This window comes from Epinephelus moara, chromosome 21 (genome assembly GCF_006386435.1).
Source record: "Epinephelus moara isolate mb chromosome 21, YSFRI_EMoa_1.0, whole genome shotgun sequence".
NCBI lineage: Eukaryota > Metazoa > Chordata > Actinopteri > Perciformes > Serranidae > Epinephelus > Epinephelus moara.
In genome coordinates, this window is record NC_065526.1 from 17,598,327 (window position 1) to 17,613,884 (window position 15,558).

The 15,558-nt window shown below is 42.6% G+C and overlaps 1 protein-coding gene across 1 annotated transcript in view; it reads left to right on the forward strand.

Annotated features, from left to right (window-relative positions):
* The window catches only part of LOC126383012 (BMP/retinoic acid-inducible neural-specific protein 3-like), a 41,030-nt gene that overhangs the window by 10,226 nt on the left and 15,246 nt on the right, over positions 1-15,558 (forward strand). The window contains exon 4 of the mRNA XM_050033361.1: positions 11,637-11,857. Coding sequence (XP_049889318.1) covers positions 11,637-11,857 — 221 coding nt within the window. The remainder of the gene's footprint in view (positions 1-11,636; positions 11,858-15,558) is intronic.

Consider the following 15,558-nt stretch of genomic DNA (forward strand, 5'->3'; position numbering starts at 1 on the left):
ACAGTAAACATACGGTTTGGCTGTCAGTATCTCAGAACTGAGGACAAAAAACAATTCTTTATAGTTTAAACATTTCATACCAGTGTTCAAAAATCTCTCAGGCAGAAATCCATCATAGGAAAGACAAAGATACAATCGGCTCCTCTGACAGTGGACTCAGCACACAACAGAGAAATTTTTTAATAACTCTTGTGTTCCACCTGAAACAGCTCTTGATACAAGACGTTCAGACTTTGACTGACAGATAGCTGATGCTGTAGGTGGTAAAACTTGATCCACTTGAAGTAGAAGTCTACCGCAAGCAAAAGTTTTGAGCAGTCAGTTCAAGTGTTTGGGGGAATTTGGTATCACTTTATCACTTTTAAGAAAGCTGTTTGCTCAAATGTCTGATATGACCTGTGTTAAAGTTTACCTGACAAGAACCTCCAGCAGCCCTGAGAATCATGACTTCTGTCTGCCTGAGACGAAGGCAAAAGTCAGGTGACTGTTTTATAAAGCAGTGAAACATCATAGGGAGCGAGTTGAGGTGGATGGATACTTCAACAAAGGGTGTAACTTCTGTGTGCCCACATATAAATCACACTTTGTTTCTGGTTGGTTGAAGCTGTTTCCAGTAAGTAGTTATCAAAATCATTTTTGTAAGCCTCTTTTGTGACAGTTTTCAAAGGCACCGACAAGTAAGCCTCGTTTCCACCAAGCAGTGCAATTCCACTGTGAAAAGTTGTGGATGGTACCAATGGGACCATTCCGTATCGTCCCCATTTTTGGTCCCCCCTCTGTTGGGGTACCTAGCACACAGATCTGGTACTAAAAGGTGGAGCTGTGAACACTGCAGTCTGTTGATTGGTCAATAGAGGACGGTCACTCTGCTCAGGGCTGAGCTGTGGCTGGTTTCGAGGCTCATGTAACCACTGTTCATACCTTGGCAAGTTCTACATTGGCAAACTATAGCTATAAATATATGAAATGATGTTTTGCTGCCTCTCACAGCAGCTGTAGACAGAGAAAAAAACTCAATTCAGTGGGCCGACTGCCGGCAACTTTTAAGGTAGGACGTTAACTTGTAACGTTACTCAATTAGTAAAATAACGACGTGAATCCATCAGCACACTTCAAATTTCAATATGACAACCTTGACCATTACGTTAATTTTTATTCTCTCTTGGATGAGATACACTTTTAGTAATGAGTGGATCTTCAAGCGTTTAAAATATATACATTAGCTTCGATGTGAAATGCATATATTCTTATCCTCACATGGAGAAAGAAAAGCATCGTGGAGCATCAGTCCTGTGGGCTCCAGCCGGCTGCGCTTGCCTGAGAAGGACTAAATGCACAAACCCGCTATTTTTAAATATCCCATAGAAAGAGACTCTCACTGCAGCCTGTTCTATTTTGTTCTGAAAATGTCGGCATGTAGCCGAGTTCTGTGGACGATAAACGAGGTGCAGACTTCCCTCTTTGTCACCAGTAATGAGGAAATACAGTGAGTGCTGGACGGAGCAGTGAGTGACAACAACACCGCCCACATTTAAGGGTACTGTTTGCAGTGGAAACACTTAACGGACCTAGGATCTAGGTAACATATCTGAAGTGTTTGGTGGAAACGGGGCCGTAGAGCTCTTAATCTCATCCCAAGCCCAAGGGGTCCCAAAAAGCCTTAAAGGTCAGACCGTGTTCGGGCCGAAAATGTGCGGGCGGGTTGGTGAGGGAGCACTTTACTACCCTTAATGTATTTTATTAATATTTATGTAAAATGTAAATTCAACATATATTATAGATATTATATATTGATTGTTTTATATCTCTTGTTTCTTTTGCTGTAGCCTGGTGGCTTTTGACCAATGATCGGCCTAGTCAAACAAACCGAGGGGATGGCGTTAGAGAGCTGTCAGTGTCAGTGTTACTGTTAACCAGGTCAGAGAGAAGAAAATGTGAGAAGATGGAGGTGGTGATAATTAAGTTGAAGTTAACCAAAGGTGGATATAAGGTCATCTCCCAGGTAGCAGCTCCCTCTCCTTCTCTCTTTGCAGGAAGAGAAGGAGAGGGAGCCTGAGGGGGGGCTCAGGCTCAGTTTTTCATGTGATGATCTCGGATAGGCCGGTTTCAGGCTACAACTCACTCGGGTCAGCTCAGTTCAGATTTTAGTTTTTTTGATCCGTGGATAACTCTACTGACAAGTAATGTCATCTTGCCAATAGGCAAACATTTTCATGTGAATGTTTTATGATCTGCCATCACCATGATCAAGGTCTGGATTGGTTTAGGCCGGGCTCAGACTGTCAGAGTTTTAAAATCCTACCTGATTTTGAAGTTGGGTTGCGTCACGCACATAAGGAGAAACTTTACAAAAGTTTGCAAGGGGACAAAAACAGATTTTAATGACTCAAAGAGTCAGTTTTAATATCTGTCATCAGTAGTATGCTAGCTAACGTTAGCCTCAAGGGCTAGAATGTTTACTGTTGCTTGGTAACAACATCAGCTGCTCTGTGCTGACATGATCATGACCGATCTGATTTCCCAGAGAGAAGCACGACTAATTATTACGCAGAATGATGTCTCCCAATCTTCGTATTATGGCATGATCCGCCCTACTCTGCCTCTGATTGGCTTACCATAATATTCTTATCCCAACCTTAACCAATTGCAGTCCTCATGCCTAAACCTGACCAACCCAACCAACAAAGGACAGCAGCACTCTCTGAAGCAGAATAAGGCCTTGCGTTTCTGCGCTCTGCAGCACTCTGAACTCCTTTAGTTGAAATAACTTCAACTCAGGGCAGAAAAGTGCCCCACGTAATCTCTTTTATCATCATCTTTTTCCCATTGTTCAATTGGATGATTTGAGAGGTGGGTCTTCTGTGGCTGTAACAACAACAAGTTTACAGTTGGTAAACAATGGAGGAGAAACTGGTGGTAGCGGCTGCTCGATACCCAGAGCTATGCAGCCCGACAATAGACAGCAGGTTGTCAAACTGCCCCTGAGTCATCCTAAAATCGGGGTGAAGCTCCTGGACCAACTGGTGGTACTCCCCATGATCCACCCTCTTTATTAGGGTCTCATGTACCCACACAGATCTCTGTTTCCCTGTGCCCAGCAAACTATTTGCTGACAGCCTCTCGGCCTCAACCAGAGCTACAGCGAGTACCCTCTGCCTCAACGTTTTAGGAACTAGCCACTAATCAGTGTGAAAAAAACAAAACAAAAAAGCAGTATATTGATTACACGGGGAGGTTAGTGTAAGGACATGATGGGATGGTTGCCTGGCAACAATAAAAAGGCACAGTGGTATTCAATTTTTTTTTTTTTTTTAAAAAAAGGCAGTGCAATGCGCCTTGCGTTTTGCAACCTCCAAAATTCTGTCTGTGTGATCAGAGCCTAGGGCAGGTCATGCCTTCACCTTAGTCAAAGGTCAGATGAGTCATTCTGCATAATAACCAGCCTTATGTTTCTGTTTGGGAGAGTGCTGTTGGAGGAACAGACTTTCGGAGGGTAGCATGTTGTTGGACAAATGGGCTTTTGGTCCAGTGGCACATATTTTGGACTACTGGGGCTTCGGGATTACGACCCCTCAGAACGAAGGGCAGTCCTCCATAAAACAACAGAATTCATGGTTAAAAATGTTGCCAGTTAGTAGGAAATGGGAAATGACAAGCTCTCTCCACATCAAAGTCACACAGTGTTCTTACCCGAAAATCAGTGTTGTTTTCCTGTAACCATGACTAACCATGACTGTGATTTTTTTTCCTGCATGCTGTTTTAGTGACTCAGCCTAAGCAACATCAGCCAAAGCAGTAGCAGAACAGAACAGTCATATGAGTCATTTCTGTAATCGTCACATGTAATAGTTATAAAAAGCATCGACAACCAATGGCATGGGTCAGTAAGTGCTTATGCTTTACTTTGGAAGGAAACTTTATTTTAGTTTCATTTAGTTTGAGGAACTTTTCATAATGACGCACCATCGAGCAATGGCTCATATATTTATTTGTGTGGTCAAATTTGGAAGCTTTGGATGAGTCAGATCTGGGCACTTCCTAGTTAGAATTTTTGCTAATTAAACTAACGTGAAGAAAACCAGAAACCTTCGGCTTATTGACAGCTTATTACAACACAGGATTTCAGGTATTGACCCTTGTTTGATTGATTGGAACATGTCTGCAAGTGGATATTACTGATAATTCCTTGAATCAATTAAATAGAGAGCATTAGCATGAGCATTGCAGCTACAACTGTCACCTTATATGGAGTGACATTCTGTAAATGTGGCAGGAGACTAGTTTGGGAAAAGGGCCAATGAAACTTGTATTGACTAAATGGCCTCGACACGCTGTTGGAGTTAAGAGAGGATTTAATGTTGTTAAGGTTTTCTAAAGAGCACCCACTGTGAACACACTCTGTAATTCAGACTGCACTCAACACTCTGTTCACTGAAATCCAAGATACTGGCTGTATTTTCCCGAAAAAACAGCCGTTAAAAAACAAACATTGCTCTTATTAATGACCTGTTAGTTATGTAGGTCATAGAGTAAACACTACGCTTTTGCTTTTTACCTGCAAATGTAATAACCCACAGCTGAATGTAGCAATTTCACACAATTTCTCCAGGGCACACATTGAAAGTTACACTGAGAAATGTGAAGAAATCAACTATTGCAATAGAGGCACAGTAGATGAGGCAGTTTGAGAAGAAATGTCAGCAACAACACCAAACAAAAAAAGTAAATTGCATCACTTCATCACAAAAACGTCCCGGGGCCAGCTACATAAAACTTATGACGAAAACTTGGTGCACTCACAAAGACAAAAATGTGCATACACATTCTTTTCAATATACAAGTAGCATGTTCACCTGATTCTGTTTTATGAATCCTACTTCTTGAGAGCAGGCACATGTCAATTTCCTGTCGACAGCACGATCATGTCCCCCTTTGGGTGAAAACAAGCGCTTTAAGTGCCAGTGCCAATTTGACAAAAGGAGTGTCACCATGCCTAAAAGCTGAGCGTTGTGTTTTGCACGTCAAAAAACACACAAAAAAAATACAGTTAATGGTTTCCTTTAATTCCCCAAAGAGTGAAGGACAGTAAAAGAAGAGACACATGGCTTTAAGCCATTTGCAGAGAAGATGAAAATGGTAAACTGTGGGATAGAGGACTGCACTGGGATTGGGATCCAGCTGGTCCTAACACAAATCTCACAGGAACAGGCAGTTTTGTCTTTGCCATGGGAGCAGGCGGTCACAAAATAAATAAACATGCAGGTCCCAGAGATTTATTAGCATGAAGTTCAGCTACTTTCACTCCTGTCTCTCTGAAGCATCTCCTTCTTCTCACATGGTGAAAACTATTTTTAAGAACATAACAGAAAATGCATCAATACAGTGTACAAAGTGTAGCATGACAGAAATGAAGACAAAATGGCTGTCAGCGCGAAAATGAGAAACACAGTTAAATAAAATACCTCGTTGGCTGCTTGTCATGAAAAGAGTTTCCCAAAGCTCTTAAAGTCCTTCATACGTCTCTCAGACCGTCAACCACCAGCTTCAGCCTCAGACATTTACGAAACAAAAGTCAAGCCTAGCGAGATCGCCACAGAAATACCGACGAGGAAACAATGAAGTAATTGCACATCAACTCGATCACATGGTCCATCCCAATACTCACACTTCCCCTCAAAATTGGCCCTAGCCCTTGTTTTTGCACGTTCCCGCAAAGGGCTAGGGCATCCCAAACTTTAGGGAAGTGCTTTTCAGCCCTTAAAATCCCCACTTAATTTGAAGGGCTTACGAACCCATCTCAACTGAGGGGAAGACTGAATTTCCCAGGATGCATTGCGAAACTATCCAGCCAGGTGAGTTTTCCAGGAAGATGGCAGCCTTAATAAGAAAGCCAACGCACAATTATAAGTACCACATGTTAGGTTTCTGCATATGCATTGTTAACTGTAAGCGCTGACTTAGAATACGAATGCTTGGAAATCGCTAATTCACGATGTAGCCAACATGAATATCTACAGAGTTCTCCTTGAAGCCTACGTTGACGATACGCATGACGTAGGTGAACACGTCTGTTACGCTAATTTGCATGAAGTGGCGTCCCAATTCCTGGGTAAAATTCCCTACCCCTCAACACTACCCCTTCGTTGTTGAGGGGAATCTATCTGGCGAGTGCACTTGAAACCAAGGGGTAAGGTAAAGGGAAGAGAATTGGGACTGACCCTTACATTTTATCCTTAATGAACTAAATTATTTATCCATGTATTTATTGAGTTAGGAACTTGGTTTTGCGTCGTGCACAGTTTAAACTAAACATTTTTAAGCAGCACTTACATGAAGGATGGAGATGTCAACATGTGAAGTAGAAAGAAGATAAGACATCACAATAAAAAAGAAAAGGAAGGCAAGTTGGATATTTGGAGGAATATCTCAAGATTATTACACTGAATCTCAGAGATAGCACAATAACTGTAATTTTAAATGTAATTATGCACAATTAAATTCTCTTTACTGACAGGTATTCATATATCACTTAATGCTACAGTAAATCATGTGTTCTCCCTGCAGGATAGGAGGAGACTCACTCTACTGATTATCAATCTATTGTGTGGGCATGTATGGTCAGAATGTTCAGGGGCTGACACATATCCTGCGGGAATGGGCGGGAATAGATAACACACTCTTCAGGAACAGGCAGTAATGGTCAGAAATCCAGTGGGAGCAGGAAGGAGCAGGATTAGGAAAACAGTCCTACAAAGGTCTATACTGTTGGACGCAGCCAGTCCATACATGTACATGTGTGGTAAACACTTCATCACAGGTTAGTTAATAATGTTAAAGTCAACATTTATGATGTTAAAAGTCACAGGCTGTATAAAATAATGCACGTAGCTACCGTGACATCATCCACAGGTTTGTGGTCTCCCGTTTTGAAGCCTTGAGTTTGGCATTTCGGTTATGTTTTTTTGGAACCAAAAGTGACCATATGTGAGCGAGAGGGTGGCGCTGTCGAGGAGCGAGGAGTGGATCTGACTGATTAGCCGAGGACACTATCAGCAGACAGCCTCTAACTCAAAGCAGTCCACCCTTAAATATGCGTAACTTTAAAAGGAGCAATTAGCGAAATTCATCATTTCTAGATTGAAGGAATTAAAAAATTGCTATGTGAAGAACTAGAGGTGTAATTTCATCTGGAGTATAGCATGACCTCACACACCCTCTCTCTGTGTTGATCTCCAGCCCATTGTTTACAAGCCGGTCCGGCTGCGCGTTCATGTACGTTCATGTGAATCCCCCCCCCCCCTCCTCCTCCTCCTCCTCCTCTCGGAGCCCTTGGCCCTCCCTCCCTATAAAAGGCTACAGCCAGTGAGAAATGAAAGCGTGTATTTTCGAAATGAAATGGCAGAGAGCAGAACGTCCACCTGAAGACGACCAGGATCTGACATTACCTCTAAAGAAACAACGGTTGTTGGCGAAGAAGTTGTCGGATAAAGAAAGGGACAGAACTCGGATTAACATTGGCCTTGCATTTCCAAGGTGGAGAGCGCTGCAAGAGCTAAAGGGGCTACAATCTGACTTGGAGCTAGCTCTTCTTCTCCTAGACAGGTACAACATGAAGTCAAATGTCTGTTTTAATTAGTGTTACAGTAGCGTTAGGCACATGTCGCGATTCAATTAAATTTAATGTTACAATCGTAGCATGGGTTAATGTCTGGAGCTTGAGTTATTAGCGGCTCGGTCCCAGCAATGGGTCAGGCATTTCAGTTGTGTTAGGTGAGTAGCCCGGCAGTCCAGCTAACATTTGCAATTAGCATTGTAAAATATAGCCCGGCGGGCAGCCTGGCGGCTGTGTTTAGCTACTCCCCTGCCTACTTCAATGATGATGGTACCTGTAATAAATGCAATATATTTGCTGAAATGGAGGCGAGGCTCAGTGACTAGAAGAGCTGGTAGAAGCACTCCATAGCTGCAAGCTACTCCAGTAGCCGTAGTAGCTCTAGTGCTAACTCTGGGAGCTAACGCTAACATTCCTCTCTTCTCCATGAGCCGAGAAGAGTTGGAACGTTAGCATGGCAGCTGACTAGTGCTAACGCTAATGTCCCCACGCTTAAGCAGGCTCCTGGAACGTTAGCATGGCAGCCGACTAGTGCTAACGCTAACGTCCCCACGCTAGAGCTCACTGGAGCCGAGAAGCAGGCTCCCGGAACGTTAGCATGGCAGCCAACTAGTGCTAACGCTAACGTCCCCACGCTTCTCAGCTCCGACTCACGGAGCCTGGCAGAGAAGCGTGGGGACGTTAGCACTAATGGGCTGCCATGCTAACGTTCCAACTCTTCTCTGTGAGACCGTGAGCCCGGCTCCCGGCTCAGTTGGAGTTGGAGCGTTAGCGTGGCAGCCGAGTAGTGCTAACGCTAACAGGAAAGCAGGGAAATAGCTAAACACAGCAGAGACCGAGAGTGAGTGAAAGACATCGCTAACTGTTAAACTAAGGTGGCTGTTTAGGTTTTATTTCCTCGCCCCTGTGGCGAGTGAATCTGCCTGCAGTGAAAGCGGGGGCTAACCGGTGCTTCCTCCTCATGCTCCACTTCACTCAGCTGTTGGAGAGCAGAGGTAGAGGGACGAGTGGCTCGTGACACACTTTGTTTTGCTCTACAGGCAGTGCACAACAGCGAACCTAGCGGTGAAATGATTTCGCTTATTGCTCCTTTAAGCCTCATTAAAATGCAAACAGGTGACGCTCGTTATAAGGCAACAGAGGATTTACAGCACCTGGCATGAAACAATACACAACACGGCCATGGCTTGTGCTAGTGTTCCTTCAGACAACAAAACTACCTGTGCTGCTGAAGCCAGTTCATAACTTCTTTTGGATATTTGAGGACATTTATGAAAAATCTGAACAGATTCCAACGGAAAACAAATCTCACATTTTTATGCAAATTCTGCCAGTTCTGAAAAACTACAATGTCAGCCACATCCACAATGAATTTGAAAAAACACATTGAGTTGAAGCATCCAACTGGTATTGGGAAATATTTGTAAGTGAATGATGAAAAAAGGAAGGCACACACACTCGGCACAGGAGGGAAGAAGTCATCAGACATAGCTACTCAAATGTAGCCAACATTATTGACATTACAAATAACTTCACCAACCTATTAAAAAAAAACAATTTTTAAGCACTACGCTGAAAATATATGGTCACACTTAGGCTGCAAAAATTGAAGATGTTTTCAGGCTGTCCGTGTGTTTCTTGACACAGGATCTTAAGAATATCTGGAAGGAATTCCTTCAACTTTGGCACAAACGTTCACTTCTCAAATAAGAACTGATTACAATTTGGGGTCAAACATTAAGGTCACTTTGACCATCTCATTCTCGTGAACATATATCTCAAGAAGGCCTTGAGGGAGTTTCCTCAAATTTGGTACAAACATCCGCTTGGACTCAAGAATTAACTGATTAGAATGTGATGGCTGAAGGTCAAAAGGTAAAGGTCACTACAACCTCCCAAACACATTTTTTGGCCATAACTTAAAGCCATAGTTGGTAATCCTGTTCAGAAACACTTTTTGTTATACTGGGTGAAATGGTCCTTCCATCCTGAGAGTAGTCAATACATAATGTGTTCAGAAAAAGGAATGAAAAAAATGTGACCTCTGTGGCAGCTGCAGGCCTGTAAAATTGGAAAGAACCAATCAGATGCCTTCATGTCTCATATTGCCTGAGCCCCCCTCCGTCCCTCCCTCCTCCCTGCGTGCACTCATCACATGTCACTGTTGCCGGAAATATTCAGCACACTCAGCAGAAATACCGAGTTAGCAGGAGTTTGCTGAACAATGGCAGAGAAAATGCAGCCAAAAGTACCACTTCCAGCGTTACTTGTAATGGCTCACCCCACTAAACAGGCTGAGAAGAGAAAGTCAGAGGCAGAAAAGGCTGCGACGAAAAAGGCTTTGGATAAAGTGAGAGGACAAACCAGACATCAACAGCAGTCCAGCTTTTGAACGGTGGAGACAACTGAGGGAGCTGAAGGGCCTGAAAAGTGATGCAGAGGTTGCTGTCTTTCTGTTGGACAGGTAATTATTTGTTTGCTTTGGGGGGATTTGTTATTTTACTCGGCTCTCCTCTGCTCTGCTGACTGCAGGATGCGCGTTCAGGCATGTGGCTTTGGACCGAGCACTGACGGGAGGGGGAGCAGGGGGTGGAGCTTAGAGGAGGTGCCACTTTCAAATCTTGCTAGCTCTCCAACATTACCAACTATGGCTTTAAGAATTCACACACTAATTATGACAAAATTTCACACAAATTGGACAAACTGATGAAGTGATGACAGTTTAGATTATAAAGGTCAAAGGTCAACTTCATTGTGACATCATTATGTTCTGCAAAAACACTTTTCTGGCCATTACTCAGCATCATAACTCAGAAACAGTCAGATGCTAAATTGGTGACACTAATCTGATTGTATAGCTCTTCTTTGCTGACGAGGGTAAGGTGTGTGTGAAGCATCCATGTTTTCACCAAAATGGATAAAAACTGTAAGCACAACTTGACTGGTTCGTGGAGGTATACAACCACAAAGAGGTAATTCTAGTTGGTTCTGTAATCTTAGTTCAAAATTCAACTTGCAAACTATGATGGTGAACAAGTTCATTTTAATCTCTATGAACTGACCTAACAATCTGTGAACGCACACAGCACTGGTTGTACCCGCTGCTCCACTCACGAGTCCTGTCAGTGTGAAGAACAGCAAAGAAGCAGTGCCGTTTCGCCAGTTCTGACTCATCGGCCAAGTTCTCCAACAGCACCAGAACAGCTGTCATTACGTACAGCCATTACACACAGCTGTGGCTATTTATAGCGCCCATACCACTTATTCATCACACGAGCCTGTAAACCAGCTCAATCATCATTATTAAGCGTCAGAGAGAAGATCAGTGGTTAATATATCGAGCTCATGTCAAGACAAACTTCACAAAGTGTTTTAAGATTCAGGAGAAAAGAAAGAAATCATGGCACTAATGTAAATAAAAAGAATGATCAAATTAAATTGGTAAACAACCTAAACACTTCTCACCACTCACATCTTATCATATAGCTATTTTAAAATTTGTGTGTACGCTGGTCTGAAGTCTCACACTCTCACAGCACATTCTTCTTTTATAAATACCAGGTTATGTGTGGGGAAATGGTGTATGCAGAGTTTTTGTGCCTTTGTGAAAAGACTTAATGAATCTGTTGTATAAGTTTAGTTTTACTGGCTGCTTTGTATTTACCTGCAATATCTGTAATTGTTAGAGATGTTATCAAGTGTATTATATACTTATCTACCAGAGAAGACCTGAGATCTGATTTGTCTTTAAAGTAATTTTTGGCCGATGTAATTAAGATAATTAGAACAATTAGGGGAAGCTGATCAATGATCTTGGATAAGCTCTGCGTTCCTGATGAGTTTAATAGATGCAGGGACCTTGCCTGTGCCTTTTCCTCCAATCATCCAAACCATCAGTTCCCCCACAGCACTTAATCACTACTGTGCTTTTTTATCCGATCTGAAAAGATACTAATGAAAGGTGATTAGTGCTGCTCTGTCAGAGCTAATGAAGCTCTCCTTCCCTCTGCCTGACTGTTACCAGGGGAGGAGTCTTTGACAATATTTGTGGACAAACGGAAGCTCAGCCAGGAGTCTTCGCCCGCGGGGGCCGATGGCAGCCGTAGCGGCAGCAGCAAGAGCTCAAACACTACGGGGATGGTGACCCTGGAGGCCCTCCACCAGCTGGCTGCTTCCTACTTCACTGACAGAGAGAGCACCCTGCGCAGGCTGCACCACCTCCAGATCGCATCAACCGCCATACGGGTATGTGGAAGTCAAGGGAAACTGTAAATACAGCAGCAATCTGTTGGTAGATGAAACACTGTGCAGCGTCTGCCCGAAGGCAGCTGTGTAGTTTCCCTGGCTTGAGGTTTTTTAGCCTCCAGCATTTATACATGGGGAGATATGAAGCAGCGAGGTGGACTGGCTCGTTTTTGGGTTCAGCTTAAGTTACTGAACATGTTTTTAATAACTTATTCAGTCGTCAGGGGAGGAAGTTATTTCAGTCCTGACCAATAAATGCAGACACATATCACAAAGTTGAATGTGGCTCAATATGCGTCAGTACAGCACCCCAATGACATACTGGGTTATTTTAAGTATGAACATATGTACATGCCCACATAACTTTAGAGATAAGCAAAATGTATGTATTTATTAGGGTTGTCAAAATAATGCGTTAACTTCAATTAATTAATCACAGAAAAATAACGCGTTAAATAATTAACGCTGATCAATCGCGTTCTGTGGTGCCCTTTGACCTGGTGTGTTATTGAAGGCCACAGTGGCTTTGTCACATGATGGAGGCAGACGAGAAGATGCTGCTTGGCCCCGTGAATCGAACATTTACATTTACAAAAAGGCCCAGATGTAACCGTTGATAGGAGCACCGTTCTCTGCAATTTCTGCAGTAAGGAATTTTCACACTATCAGAGTACTTCGAGCCTGAAATATCACCTCAACACAAAAACGTTTAGCAGCAAACCCTGAGGTCTGAGTTAGCACAACCTCTGATGTTAGAGCTGGCAGCCAGACTCATCAAGCCCCACTCGAGCAGGCTTTCAGACGCAAACTGAGAAAGGCCCCGATCAGACGGAAAGCGCTTTGCAGGTTGCAAATCACTGGGCATGCCGTACTGCCTTTTTTTGTTTTATTAAATGCCACTAGGTTCAGGTTCAGGTTACTTTATTTATACCCATAGGTAGATTTCGACGAGGTTTTTTAAAATTCTTTTTAATGAGATTACTAGTGGGGAAAAAAACGGTTGCTGCGCCTTTTTATTGTTGCCAGGCAACCTCAGACAAACCTCCTTATAATAACCTTTCCGTGTAATCGATCTACCGTTTATTTATTTTAGTTATTGATAGTAATTAATATCTAGTTCCTAAAATGATGAGGCAGAGGGTACTTGCTGTAGCTCTGGTTAAGTAAATAGTTTGTTTGGTGCAGGGAAACAGAGATCTGTGTGGGTACATGAGAACCTACAATAGAGGTTGGATCATGGGGATTACCACCAGTCGGTCCAGGAGCTTCACCTCAATGACGGCCGTTTCCAGGCATATTTAGGACGACTCAGAGGCTGTTTGACAACCTTCTGTCTATTGTCGGCCGTATAGCTCTGGGTATCCAACAACCGCTACCACTATCTCCTCTATTGATTCAAACTGTTAACTTGTTGTCGTGACCACCACAGAGGGCCCGCCTCTCAAATCATCCGATTGGACAATGGGAAAAAAGATGATGAAAAAAGAGCTGACATGGGATGTTTTTCCGCTTTGAGTTGAAGTTTTTTCAACTGGAGGAGTTCAGAGCGCTCCGGCAAAAATGCCACTAGCCTAGAGCGCAGAAACACAAGGCGCATCGCAACACAAAAATTACAAGCAAAAAGCTTCATTCTCATTAAAAACAATTTTTAAAAAATGCCTCCAGCTGCTAAAACACTTCCTGTGTGATCAGGGCCTAAGTCCACCTGTGACCGAATAACTCCCTTACAAAATGGATTGCAGACCAGTTTTAGCAGTAGAGGATGGGGGGACAAATGTGTCCAAAATCCAGCAGCTTTACTAAGACACATCTGCCAAAATTCATTTGAACTGATTTTTTTTTTTTTAAATACTTTCACAGTAAAAATTGATGTATACGATTAATTTGGTTTAATTAATCACAGAGTGTGTAATTAATTAGATTTTTTTTTTAATCGCATGACAGTCCTGGTATTTACTGTTTGTACTGTGAGCTTAAGATGAAGCATTCAGGTCAATTACTTTAGTAAAAGCAAGGAAACGATAAACAAATGAAGGGGTATGACGTCAGTGACAGCATTGGAATTTTGCATCGGAGCCAGATGTTGGCGCCACTTCTGTTGAAGTTAGTGAGGCAGGCATGACAAGTCCCACTATATTCATCATATCTGTGTTGTTTCACCTTCGACTGAAAAATGCTTCCACACATTACGTGATGCTGACTGATGTTTTTCATTTAAATATCCACATTTGTTTTCCTCATACTGGTCTCCAAACAGATGATGGCTCTGTTCAGCAGCTGCATTTAGCTCAACTCACGCCCCTGTTTGGTCATGTGTCATGATGTAGCGATTTTGGACCAAGCAGGGCAGGTCAACCTATTATTGTTGACCAGACTGCGATTATAACCAGATCGATTCAATAATGGCTCTAATTATAACTGGCTGGACTCAATGAAATGGCCTGTCAGAGTGAGGTAAATATCCTAAAGCCAAAAGGATCTGACTGTATGCTACAATGCCTTGCAGTTTACCTCAGTGATTTACATTGAGTCTAGTTGATGAGCCTATATTATTAACTTGCACACACATAAGTCTTGACAGCAATTAAGCTCAAGAGGCTATAACATTGTTGTGCTCTCTGTTGTTTCTTTAACACCTCCATGAGGATTATGTCTCACCAGCCTTAACGGTTTTACCTCTAAATTAATGTAGGATGTCTCAGCAGAGATATTGCTGTCGACGACGTTTTATTAACAGTTTGAAAGTTGGTGACAAATATGTTTAAAATACTACCCGCTGTTTGGAGAAAAGGAGATTGGTACCAGTGTGTTCAAGCACTACACACTGACATAACGACCCTTCCTTTTTTTTTAAGTTTCCTAGCCGATACCAGTGGTTCCCAACTGGTCCAGCCACAGAGTCCAGATTTCTCCTTGTAATTAGGTCCACACAGTTTAATATCTTCAGCGTCATACTTGCGTTTGGCCATGTCGTCAAGCTAGTTTGCTGTCTCTGTCAAGTAGCTGTCCATTAGCCATTCACCCTTTAGCGGGAACTTAGACTTCAAAATAAAAGCTATGCGCCAGAAATTCACTTACTTCAAAATAAAGTGTGTTTTTTTACAAACTTGACACGTTCACGAGTTACTTGCAGTCCATTCAGAATGGAAACGCGACACACTTTTGGACCACAACCCACTAGTTTGGAACCACTGCACTATACCACACTACACCACAACTTTTTCATTTCATTGCTTATGTTGTAAATGTTACATGTTTGGCATCAAAATATAGTTTAAAATATTATAAAATTATAAAATATAATTATAACTGAGGCGGCGCTAGCTAGCTCCAACCCAACCCAAGTGGTGCGCAGTACAGTAAACATACATATATGCATAACCAGTCAAAAATATTCTCCAGGATTGACCATTCATTGATTAGCCGTTGACATCCCTGCCAGTAGGGCCTGATTGTAGCTTTAGAATAAATGTAATGGAGTGCTCCAGGAATGAGTCCTAAAACCCAGACATGAGTCAGCATGTTAGCACTCTCTGTTCCCTAATCTTGAAGTCAATGGGTTTATTGAATGGTTAGATGCCTGAAATAAGGTCTGTGGTTTCACTGAGATTTTCACATTTTGTCCTGCAACATAAAATACGTCAGTAAATACCCCACTCGTTAGTTTTGAAGCTTTCATGTGTCTTAAAAAGGCGGATGCT